This window comes from Cibotium barometz, chromosome 25 (genome assembly GCF_041138505.1).
Source record: "Cibotium barometz isolate CiBa-2024 chromosome 25, ASM4113850v1, whole genome shotgun sequence".
Lineage (NCBI taxonomy): Eukaryota > Viridiplantae > Streptophyta > Polypodiopsida > Cyatheales > Cibotiaceae > Cibotium > Cibotium barometz.
In genome coordinates, this window is record NC_141070.1 from 26,615,565 (window position 1) to 26,627,960 (window position 12,396).

The window sequence follows — 12,396 nt, forward strand, 5'->3', positions numbered from 1 at the left end:
CACCCCCTTCCCTACCTACGCAAATGTCGCCACCTTGCTCTCACCTACATTTGCAAATGTTGTCTACCTTGCTTGAAGGAGTGACAACGAGGAGAAAGCTTGGAGGAAAGACTAGCACACTAGTGGCATAGGCAAGGTGGTGTGCAAAGATGTTACCATTTAGCCCAAGGTTTGCTGCCTTGGGTAGATATTAACCCACTTTGCTATCTTGGGTGTAACACAAGCATTAGCAAATATACCTAAGGTTGGTTAGGTAAATATGTACCCATTAAGGCCTCAACCTTAGGGCATATAGACATGCCAGTCTTTGTAACCTTTTAGAAAAGTAATCCTAAAAAGAGAAAGCTACCCCAACTCCTACACCCCCCTCCCTACCTATGCAAATGTTGCCACCTTGCTCTCACCTCCAATGTGTGCCATCACCCCTTGCTTCCAACCTCAGCACCGTGCTTGCCTATTTGTATCCTTCTCCTCCTCCTCCTCCAAATCCTCCATCGTGCCTAGATATGAGTCTCCTCCAAACTCCTCCCCCAGCCATGCAACAAGCAAAAGTGAAAAAGAGAAAGAGAGAATGCTTCTACACTTATGAGAGAGAGGGAGAGGCTACTATACCATACTATCTGACAAGAGAGAGAGAAAACAACACACACTGAGAGAGACTCTATAAGCAATGTAAGTGGGAGAAGTGGAAGGACCGAATGGCAAAAGCACATTTGTCACAAACTTACCGTTTGAGTAAGATCTCTGGGGTTCTAGGGAAGGATTGACAAATGGGTGGTAGGGTGCATGGGGGTTAAGGGAATTTGGGGGGACTGGCTCTACTGGGGAGATTGATTGAAGAGGGAGGGGCTATTATTGTCTGTTGGGGATTAGGAACTTCTAGGAATTTGTTGATATTTCAAAAAGGGTCTAGTCAGGGTCTAGATGTGTCAGAGGTGATGTATAAGTGTGTGCATCAATGTTGGTATGTATATTATGTAAATAACTTGAATGATAACCTTTTTGCTAAGTTAGTTCAGGCCTTACAAGGTCGGATAGGCTGAGTTAGGTCTAAACTGTTGGGATATTAGCACATAATAGGGCAACCTAATAGTCTTTTATACATGGTAGGCTTACACAGGGAAAGATCTGAAGACAAAGTTCCTTAAATTTGGACCCAAAACCAGGAGATGGTACCAAAAGGAGAAGCAATAGGTGTATACATTTATGGCTTTGATTGAAAATCCTTTGGGCAGGAGACCATGTGAAAATTTGGACAAAGGGAGATTATTTGGAAAAAAAGATTCTTAAGGGATGTACCTCTGATTCTCTACTTGTGCATCAATGTTGGTATGTATATTATGTAAAAAACTTGAATGATAACCTTTTTGCTAAGTTAGTTCAGGCCTTACAAGTCGGGATAGGCTGAGTTAGGTCTAAACTGCTGGGATATTAGCACATAATAGGGCAACCTAATAGTCTTTTATACATGGTAGGCTTACACAGGGAAAGATCTGAAGACAAAGTTCCTTAAATTTGGACCCAAAACCAGGAGATGGTACCAAAAGGAGAAGCAATCGGTGTATACATTTATGGCTTTGATTGAAAATCCTTTGGGCATGAGACCAGATGTGAAAATTTGGACAAGGGAGATTATTTGGAAAAAAAGATTCTTAAGGGATGTACCTCTGATTCTCTTGTATGCAGTTGGGTTATCATGTTTCCTGGGAGCATTCATCTTTTGTTTGGGAGGAGGAGGGGTGGGACCAAATCTGTAATCTACTTAACAGGGATTTGGAGTAGGATGGTTTGAGGAAGGGGTAAAAAGAGATCCTCTATATAAATGGTAGCTTTTATCTTATAAATATAAATATTTTTTGTTTCCAAAAAAAGATCTCCAAATGTTTATTACTACAAATAACCCTTACAAAAAAACGAACTAGCCAAAGGAAAGACAAAGCTTGAATGTAATATAATACACGACCGAAAATGTTTTCGGTGCCCTATGGGCGCCGGTCACGGGTGCCACGTAGGGGCGGGGAGTGTGAAAACACCTCTAGAGTATTTTGTGCCCATTCAAGTCTCACAGCCCCCTTCCTCTCTCTCTCAATGAATTGGGCTTCTCTTTTGGGCAGTGGGGCTTGAAAGATTGCAAGCAGCACGATTTTCGTCGTCGTCTTCTGTTTTCATCTCAAGGAAAAAGGACCCTTCATCTGTTTTTCACCTCAAGGAGAAAGGGTTGGAGATGAAAGCAGGTAAGAGCTCTCTAAAAAATCTTTTGCGCAACTTTGCAACTGTGACAATTGGTGGGCTTTTAGTGCCCAAAAGGGCAGGTGAGCGCTTCGTGCATATGGGGCCATTTGTGGGCTGTTGCTGAAGTGATGCGAGAAGTGGGACAGAATGGTGACCATGGAGGTGGATCGCGACAATGGGCTTCAAGTTTCTTCATGTTCAGCCATGGACGAGCTTCAGTACTCTCGCCTCATGTACACTCTAGGCAAGGAGGTAGTGCATGCCCTGCACAGAAGCAGAGTCCTCATTGTAGGCTGTAAAGGCCTTGGCGCAGAGATTGCCAAAAACCTCCTCCTCAGCGGAATTTCCGGCATTGGCCTCGTCGATGAGGAGGTTGTCTCCATTGGTGACCTCGGCTGCAACTTCTGCTTACGTGAATCCGATGTGGGCCGCAACCGTGCCGTCTCTGTAGCCGATAGTTTGAGAGAGTTGAACCCATCTGCTGATGTGGATGTCATCACAGAGCCATCCGTTGAAGCATCCCTTGCTCATTACCATCTTGTTGCAGCTACCTCAGGTACTCTGCCTGACCTTATTCGCCTCAACTGGCTCTGCCGTACTGTCAACGTACCCTTCATTGCTTCGCAGACCCGGGGGCTTTTCTCCTATGTTTTTGGTGACCTCGGGGACTCTTACTTGTTCAAGGATGAGTCTGGTGAGTCTTCTGGCTTGCTCTTGGTAGCAAATGTTACACAGGATAAACCCGCCACAGTCACAGTAGTAGAAGAGCAGAGGCACGGTCTGGAAGATGGTGATGAGGTTATGTTCAGTGGCATCAAAGGGATGCAAGAGCTGAACCAACCAGGGAGTCACCGAGTAACTGTGACTGGCACCCATACTTTTAGTATACCAGTAGACACGCGCAGGTTTGGCAGGTACACCTCAGGTGGGTATTTCCAAAAGATCATCCCTGTGAAAAGCATGCATTATGTTCCTCTTGAAGCAGCCCTGCGAAATCCAATATTTTCAGTTATGGATAATCCGGAGGTCTCCCACGAGCCTCACATCCATGTGGCTTTGCAGGCCATTGATGAGTATGGGAGGTTGAGTAAGACAGATGCTCTGGGATCGAGTGGGTGCTGGTTCGGAGAGGCCGACATAGATAACATTGTAGCAAGGGGGAAAGAAATCTGGCAGGTTTCTAGCTTTTCTTCAAAGAGCAAAGGATGCATTAATGATAGCACGGCACACGCGTCAGAGAGAAGAACATCTGCATTGGAGCCAGAATTTTCAGAAAAGGAGGAAAGGGCAGAAAAGTCTTCCTGGGAGAACTGCATGGACCAATCAGGGCTTTCTGTGGCAGGTGTTGGATGCAATAATGCAGGGAGCTGCACTGACAAAGCGGTGGATCTTCATGCAACAGAAGAACACAATGGATTCAAGCCCAAAGTTTCAGGCAATTTAAGTGATTTTGATGAGCAGCTCGTGAGGGTACTGGCTCAAGCAACAAACGTTGAGCTGTGCCCTTTGGTTGCACTAACTGGAGGTTTAGCTGCACAAGAAGTCATTAAGGTGCATTTTAAAACATTTGTAGTTATTTGTTCCCTCTGTGCCATACAACATGCACAGTTCTCCCTATGCTTCTCTTTGCTACTTGTGATCACCTGTACTATTGTTGCATCAAAACGCATTACACTTGATATGAAATCACAGAAAACATTTTGCTAGAAAAACCACAGCTTTTTTGGGTTTTAAAAATAGACCACAATGTTCTTAGAGCTCAAAATGTTGCACATGTGCTTTTGGAGCCAATCACTTCCATGCATCGACTGCTTCTCTGTATGCTCTCCAACATGCTGTTTCCCCCGATCATCACATCCTTGCTGTATTATGTGCAGATCTCACATTTGTACAACTTTTTTCCCAGAAAAAGCTGAGCTAAAAGATTGCAGCTTCTTGGGGGATTTAGGACTGTCATGACATGTTTTAGCTACTCAAAAGCATTGCATGGAAGAATGGAATTCATTATTTGTTAGGGACTCTTCTGGAATCGATTAGACAGCATGCAATTGAACACTCATTCACACTTGACATGGGCACTGGGTGCAGTGGCCGTAACACTTCTGGCCAGGGCTGCTTCTGGCTGTCGTAAGGCAGAGTATATTTGTAACTGACATCTTAAGAGAGGGCCATTAGTTGCATACATCTGTTTATGCTTGTGAAAAGTACATATAGTTCATTTGCACATAATTTTCTTTCAAATTTTATGAAATAGAGGAATACTAAATTTTAATAAAAACCTTTGGTATGTCTTAAACAAACTTTGTGCAGGTTCTTGAGGTGTAGTCTAATTTGCCATAGCTTGGGTTGGTGTTTTGAGTATGTAATTGCTTGTAACAGGTCCTAGGGAAGGTGTTTATGCCTTTACATCAATGGATCTACTACGATGTAATCGACTGTGCCCCACCACAACTCGTGAATGCAGCAGAAAATGCCCCATTGCAGTCACGCAATGACCTGCAGATAGCGTTATTTGGTCGGGAGTTTCAACAAAAGCTGGGCAGCCTGCAGGTACTGCATTTCATTTCTGAATCAAAGTTTTGGAATGTGAAAGAATACAGCTCATCAATTTTGGGGTATCTCCTCTTGAAGCTTTGAGTGTGATGGCTTTCTTCAATGCAGTGATGTTTTTTGGAGGGCAAAGTAAGCTTGTGCTAGCTTTTACTCAGAATTGAAAGCGTATTGTCTATCTTAATATTTTGTGCATTAACTTACAGACAGCCTCAACCATCCATTTCAAATGGTGTACTTTGTCTCTGTGCCCGCAGAGCACCTAGCTCAAGCCTGTGTTGTCATATGATATGACTTTAGAGATGGCGGGCTGATTCCAGTACGAGAGCTTTGGCTGATCACTTGAAAGAGCAAAAACAGAACTACGTTTCTATTTGCTAGTTTTTGCGTGTTTTTTGAAGACAAATCTTGCGAAGAATAAGTAAGGATACACGTTAGAGACTGGTGATAGTTAAAGTACTACCCCAACACGGCTGCCATTTGCATCAGAGATTACCACAAATAATTCTGGTCAGGGAGTTGAGCTTGGGTGCGGAGGTCTGGTGCTCTTGCTGGGCTAGTATTTTTAGTGCTCTTGACCATTTCAGCTTTTGCTGTTCAGCCAACACAAGCGTGACACTGGTGTCTTTTGTTGTAGTCCCAACATATGTTCACGGTTTATTGACAATCACTACTCAGATATACCTATGGATCAAGGAAGAGCTAATGGCAGTGCTTCTAATTTTTGAATGGTTCATGGCTTGAAATTTTCGGCTTTTTCGGTTGTGAAGGATTGTTTTGATCAAGAGTACTACCATGTCCAGATATGTTGGTCTTTACTGGGCAGTCAGTAACCTCCGCCATATTTCATGGTCTTATTGCTCTATGGAATATCTAACAAGGTTTTTTACATTGGAGCCATGAACTTTTGGTACTTCAATGTTAATGCTCTTTTTTGGTGATTCTCTTTGAACATGTTCTGCAGCACTCTTGCACATGTTTGACTGTTATTTCTTTGGGGCCAGTGGCTGGTCGTTGGTGCAGGTGGGATTGGCTGTGAGGTCTTAAAGAATCTTGTTCTGATGGGAATAGGTTGCAGCTCAAGTGGTAGCATCACAGTCACTGACATGGATCGCATTTCAAAGCCTAATTATACTGATCAGTTATTATATCATATAGATGATCTAGGAAAGCAGAAGACACCCACAGCAGGACGAGCTCTACGCAAAATAAACCCCGAGGCTCAAATCCATGCCCTTCAAGAAAAGTTTGATGTGGAGACGGAGAATATATTCGATTCATCGTTTTTTCAATCAATCTCTGGTCTGTTTTTCTTTTGAGTCTTCTCCCCTTCCTTCTTTCATCCACTTTTAAAGTAATCTTAAGTCTTGTTTGTGAGAAGAGGGCTTTACTTTCTGTGTGTTGTTTAGTGGGGGACCTTTTGTATATGGGTGAAAAGTTATGCAATGTTATGTTTTGTGATGAATCCAAAGACGGGGGGTGCTTTCACCCAGACTCTTTGGACTCTTTATTGATGATCTTGTACTCTTCCAAGATCCCTCAGGAGGGAGGGATCTAGTCTAGCAGGGATAGTAATCTCCATCAGGTGATATTGCAGAGGATAGAGGGCTTGCATCATCACTTTGATGATTATGGACCTTTGCTTACTGAGACGAGATGTCTCAAACCTGGAACTAAGACATCGACACTGGACACAGGCCTTATTGGTGGGCATACGAATAAAGGCCTTATGGGTTCCTCACTGCCTTTTTTCCATTGATGCAAACAATCCACTTTGGACTTCAAATCAGCCAAGCGATGCAACTTGTGTATAAATGAGCAATGCTCTTTTTGATGATGCCACTCAAAAGATCGAAATATCTCTTTATATAATTCCTCCAGCAAGTCATTGTGTAGAGAGGATATGACATCTGATGAAATAGATGGAAAAATGCCAATCCAATTGCAATAGACAATACTTGGAATGATGCCCATATTCACGATGAACCTTACTACGATGTGTCATCACAAAAACGGAACCAGGATCTGGAGTGCTAGGTGGACAATCGGATCCAGATATGGTGCGCTGGTCGGAAAGATGACATTTGCAATCGTGCAGTGCCTGCCTGTGTGCCAAGAAGGAGCAGAGACTGGGCATTGGTAGCTAGCTACATTGGGAAGGCCGCTTTTGAGAACAGAATAGACAAAGATTGTGGGCGAGATGAAAGTAGGATCACCGAAGTGTTAGGGGTTAACCGTTACCCACACGCAGAGATAAACTGCATTGCATTGATCATCTTGCTTATTCATGCTTGAACTTACATTGCTGCAGATCTTCCTTACGTGCAAAGAAGGTGAAGGTGAAGAGTCGTGAGTAACCAAATAGTATGTGAAAATGTAACTATGCTATGTGCCTTACAAAAGTATGTGTTCACACTTTGATGCTCGTGCATATGCTTAATGCCTATGGGTGCAACCTAGGGCTAACATACAGGAATGAATTACAAGTGAATTGTTTAAGTAAAAAAATGGTACTTAAAAGATCTCCCTTGATCTCTCTTGTTATGATCAAGTACTCACCCAAAATTTGATATTGCAGATCAGATCCAGCCCTTCAGTCCCGAGATTCGCTGTGTGTGTGTGTGTGTGTGTGTGTCTATGCTGATTGTTCTTACATCAAGTGTTCCTATGGAGTGCGTAGGGCTGAAAGAAGACTACCCATAGCTTCCGCATGTTACATTGGTATCAAAGCTTCAGGCCGACTCTGAGATAGTGTTGTTGCCCATGTCTCACCCACCCTTACTGCATCGTGCATGGATGAAACCATCACTCGTGTCTTGATCTTAAGATAGTGAAGTGACCATGCAACATTGTATCAGAATTAAGCTCAGCTATGCTAAGTGCTGTTGGTGTCCCAGAGGAATTGCACAGGTCTAAGGAGAGAAATGCAGCATGTGTCAAGACCCCCAGAAGCTTGTTGGTGTAAGGCAAACCCAGGGGAGGGTTTCATGAGAGTTGGTAGCCAGTTGGGGCTGCCCCAGAGGCTTTTATGGAGCACTCCAAGGGATGAAGTTCATCCAAGGGGTGGAGCCAAGGGTGCTAGGATCAGTTTTCAAGAAGAAGGATTCATGTTTGTTTTTAGGGACAGGGTAACAAGGCAAGGGGACAAAGTGGACCAGATGCACAGATCTCTACATCAGATTTGGAGTTGATTCAGAGACCTGAGGCAAGGATTTCAGTGAAAAGGTTGGCAGGAAGGGAAGGATAAAAGGCATGGGAGACCATATGTGGAGACGGGGGATGATGACAATCATCCAAGGTCAAAGGTTGGAATTCCGTCACCAATTTTAGCAGAAGGGGATGTCGTGTGCATGCACATGGACAAGCTTAATCCTAGGCTAATCCTTGATGGACATCAGATAAATATAGATTGTGGACATGATTAGGGTCTTGGCAGGCACCGGAACAAATCCAAGTATCATGTCGGCCAGGTGTGAGGAGTGGTATACCGGTGGTTGGCAGCTTTTAGCATTTATTTGTCCGAAGGACCCGGCTGATTAACAGTCGGCCAGGTCATTATGTGTTCCAAGGCTTGTAAAAAGGCAAGGCCAAGTTTTAGTCCATTCATCTCTCTCCAAGTGGAGATTGGTCATAGATTAGGCTTTTTGTTATCCTTTTTGGGTAGGCCAAAGGCCACAGATGATGTGCCTTTTTGTACTCTATGAATATTCTGAATATACAGCCATCTCTCTCTCTATTCTCTGTCCATGCTGATTGTTCTTGCATCAAGTAGTTCCTATGCAGTGCTTGGGGTTGAAAGAAGACTACCCAAAGCTTCCGCATGTTATAGCTGGCCAGCCCATGACTTTGTTTATAAAGGTTGAATCAATAATCGAGCCTTCGCAAAATACCTTAGGCCACGACTTCACATTTTTATAAGCCTTATTTTACAAGTGGTCGTCCATTTCGGGCTGACACATAGCCCAAACAACTACAAGGCTGCCCAATTGTGGCAAGCTTGCCTGATCAGCTACTCGGATGGCCCATGGGTTGCACATAATGGCCACGCAGATGCTTGTGGTCTGCCTGGACGAGGACCACTTAATCCACATGGTAGTGTCCTTGAGAGCTTTGTACGTTGGATTGATGACCGGACGACTATAAACAACCCTCTTGGTTTATGTTTGTTCTGTGTCATCAATGGCATGCTCCACCAATGGCAAGAACTCCTCCCAAAAAAGAGTGTGATGCTCATGATAGTAATATACTAAAGCATGGTGAGCCTTGTCTTGTTCATGCTCTCTGTTTGACTCTCTATTTGAGGGCGAACGTGGTACTGACTGTAATTTTGTCTCCAGACCAGTAGAACAACCCTCCGAGATGCTATTGGGAACTTTGGATCCTTGTTCGAGACAATTCTCTTTGGAATTCCATGCTCTGGGATGACAAAGCTTGGCTACCTCTAGGGCATTTGGATCTGACTTGCATGGAATGAAGTGTGCTTGCTTACTTAACCGATTGGGAACTGTAAGAATACAAGCATTCTGGAACCTTTGACTCTTTGGCAACCTAGCAACAAAGTGGATAGAAATGTTCTGTCATGGCAACTAAATGGGTAAAGCTTGCCGACCGCTTCTTGGTGTTTGGTTTTGCCTTTCGACATACCTATTAGTATTCTACCTACTAATGCACATCTTGCTTCATGTAGGGCCTAAAGAAGAGATTAGTCAACTTCTCCAACATGGGATCCTCACTTTGGTGTCGTGAGACGGGAATATTGTGGGTTCTTGTAGAAGCACGCAATGGATATCACCACTTTTGGCTATCCATAGCTGGTTCTTGTTGTACAACCATCCATCTCGAATGGTATACTTTGAAGAAATGCCTTGCACTAAGTTTGGGTCTTAGCACACAAGCTTTTCATTGGCACAAGCACAAAATACTCATTCTTACATCCTTTCACTATCTACACTAATGTCTCCATCGACTAAGTGCGTTGACTACCACATTCTCCTTACTCAAGAATGTGGTAGTCGACTAAGCGTGCTGACTACCACATTCTCCTTACTTAGGACTTGGTTAAACGTGGAGAGAGTGCCACTAGCAAAGTTGGTCTAGAGATAGATCTTATCGTGGACTGAGTGAGGAAGTAACTGAGTGACTGTTGGTTTGTGTGGATCTGGAGCTCTGAGCCGATCAAGTAGTACTGCCATTTCTAGGCATGCATCATTGGGAGCAGCTCCTTGTCATATTTGGAATATTGTATCTTGGTTCCATGAAGCTTTTGGCTCACATTTGTAATTGGGTTACCATGTTGTTGGAACATTGTTCCAAGCCCACTTCCTCTGGCGTCGCAGAATACCACTTCCTTTGGCGTCGCAGAATATAGTGAAGGACTCATCCAAATCCACCAATGAGAGATCGAGAGGCGAACCTCAAAGTCACGGCCATACAGAAAATGTTTCCAATGTTTCAAGGCCTGTGTAACTGCTAGGAGTTCACGATCATAGATTGAGTAGTTTGTCTCTGCGAGGAGTAACTTACGAGACATGTAAGCTAGTGGATGACCATTCTGTTGCAATACACCTCCAATTGCGATGTTACTCGCATTGGTGATCACTAGAAATGGCTCGTCCCACGAGGCAAGTGCTAAACAAGGCGCTTCTGATAAAGCCACCTTGAGGTTCTTGAATGCCTCCAACGCTCGTGGAGTCATTCGAATCTTTTGCTTTCTTGTCTTTACACCCTTTAGCAGATCGGTGAGATCCGCCGAGAGATCAAAAAACTTGTCGATGTGGGTGGAGTATGCCTGGCATATACCACAAAGGATCTGATGTCGTAGGCTGTCTGAGGTACTTCCCAGTTGACAATCTCGGCCACTTTAGCCGGATCAAGTCGAATGCCTTCGGCACTAATTATGTATCCCAAGTAATGCACTTGGAACAGATAAAATTTTGACTTCTTTTCATTGACGTAGAGCTCGTTGCTTTCTAGCAACTTAAGGACTTTCTCCACATCAATGTCATGCTGCTCAACCGTAGCTGAAAATACCAGTATGTCGTCTAGAAATATGAACACACACTTTCCAATCAAATCCCGGAAAACACGCATCATCATGCGGTTAAATGTAGCTGGGGCGTTCGTCAAGCCAAATGGCATGACCATAAATTCATAGTGGGCTTGTTCCGTACGGAAGGCTTTCTTGGGGATGTCCCCCTCCACAATCCGCACTTGGTGGTACCCACTCTTTAAATCAAGTTTTGAGAACACCTTTGCTCCATTCAGCCTCTCGAGAATATAATCTATTCGAGGCATCGGAAATCTACTCTTGATAGTTAGCTTATTGAGTGCACGATAATCGACACACAAACGGGAAGACCCATCTTTCTTCTTGACAAATAAGATCGGTGCTGCAAATGGCGACATGCTGGGGCGGATGAAGCCAGATTGCAACAATTCCTAGAGTTGGCGGTCCAACTCCGATTCCATTGCCTTGGAAAGGCGATAAGGAAACTTGCTCGGGGGTTCCGAGCCTGGGAGGAGGTCAATCTTGTGGTCCTCCGGTCTGGACGGGGGGAGCTGGGGAGGGAGGTTGTCCCCAAGAAAAATCTTATGGAACTTTTCATGGAGAGCCGAGTACTTCTCGGAAGCACTGGCCACCGTCTGGGCTGTTTGGATGTATATCATTGCACATTGTGCGCCTTTCCTTACTGCTCGCTTAGCCTGCAAAGTGGCTTATAAGCGGAAAGTTCAAAATTCTTGGCTCACACTTAATGGTCATTGGGGCATTTGACACATTCCGATTGATCTAGAACGTGTGCTTGTTCCACTTGACATCTGGAAGAAACTTGTGAAACCACTGAATACCCAAAATTACGTCTGTTCCCACAAGAGGGGTAACCATAAAATCACGCACAAATTCGATGCCCTGAATTACTAACTTAGCACCTAGAGCTTCATACTTGACGCTCGTTGTCATGCCTATGCTTAAACCCTCAACCTGTTTGTCCACCGAAGTCAGGTCGAAACGGGCACGCCTAGTGGCCTGTTCCGTGACCACATCCTCCGTGCTGCCGCTGCCAAACAAGACGACGACTCTCTGGCCACCTATGTAGCCAAAGGACTTGAGCAATTCGTTGCGCTCATACTCCTAGTCATGGGCGCCCTTCTGCTTATCTTCGAGCTCCCGGTTAATAATTGCTCCAATTGAAGCACCGGGGTTTGAAGAACTAGGGGTAGCCGCTGGGGTCTGTGTGGGAGCTGAGCTCACCATGGAAGCTGTGGAGGCAGCGGCGGCGGGCTCTGGAGGCTTCTTTGGACAATCTCGAGAAGTATGTCCTTTTGTATGACAAAAGAAACATCTACCCTCCTTGTTGTACTGAGAAAGCTCCTCAGCACTCAACTTGCCACCTCTCTTGCCTGCCTCCGTTTTTTGGTTTGGAGTAAGCTTAGACGCATTGTTCGAGTTCTTGGAGCCAGCGGCTCGTGGGCTCTGTCCTGGGGAAGACCCTGTCTGGTTCTGGCCTTTCCCCCCGAGGCGGTAGCCATGGGAGAAGCCGGTTGGGAAGTCTTAGGCTTGCCACCATTATGTTTCATTTCTGCACTTCGCGCAAGCGAGAGTGCGTCTTCAAAGGT

The 12,396-nt window shown here is 44.6% G+C and overlaps 1 protein-coding gene across 1 annotated transcript in view; it reads left to right on the top strand.

The window, feature by feature from the left end:
• The first annotated feature begins 2,053 nt into the window (after positions 1–2,053).
• Positions 2,054–12,396, top strand: part of LOC147624418 (uncharacterized) — a 100,203-nt gene continuing 89,860 nt past the window's right edge. Inside the window, exons 1-3 of the mRNA XM_086819411.1 lie at positions 2,054–3,783; positions 4,612–4,782; positions 5,787–6,084. Coding sequence (XP_086675537.1) covers positions 2,380–3,783; positions 4,612–4,782; positions 5,787–6,084 — 1,873 coding nt within the window. The 5' untranslated portion in view covers positions 2,054–2,379. The remainder of the gene's footprint in view (positions 3,784–4,611; positions 4,783–5,786; positions 6,085–12,396) is intronic.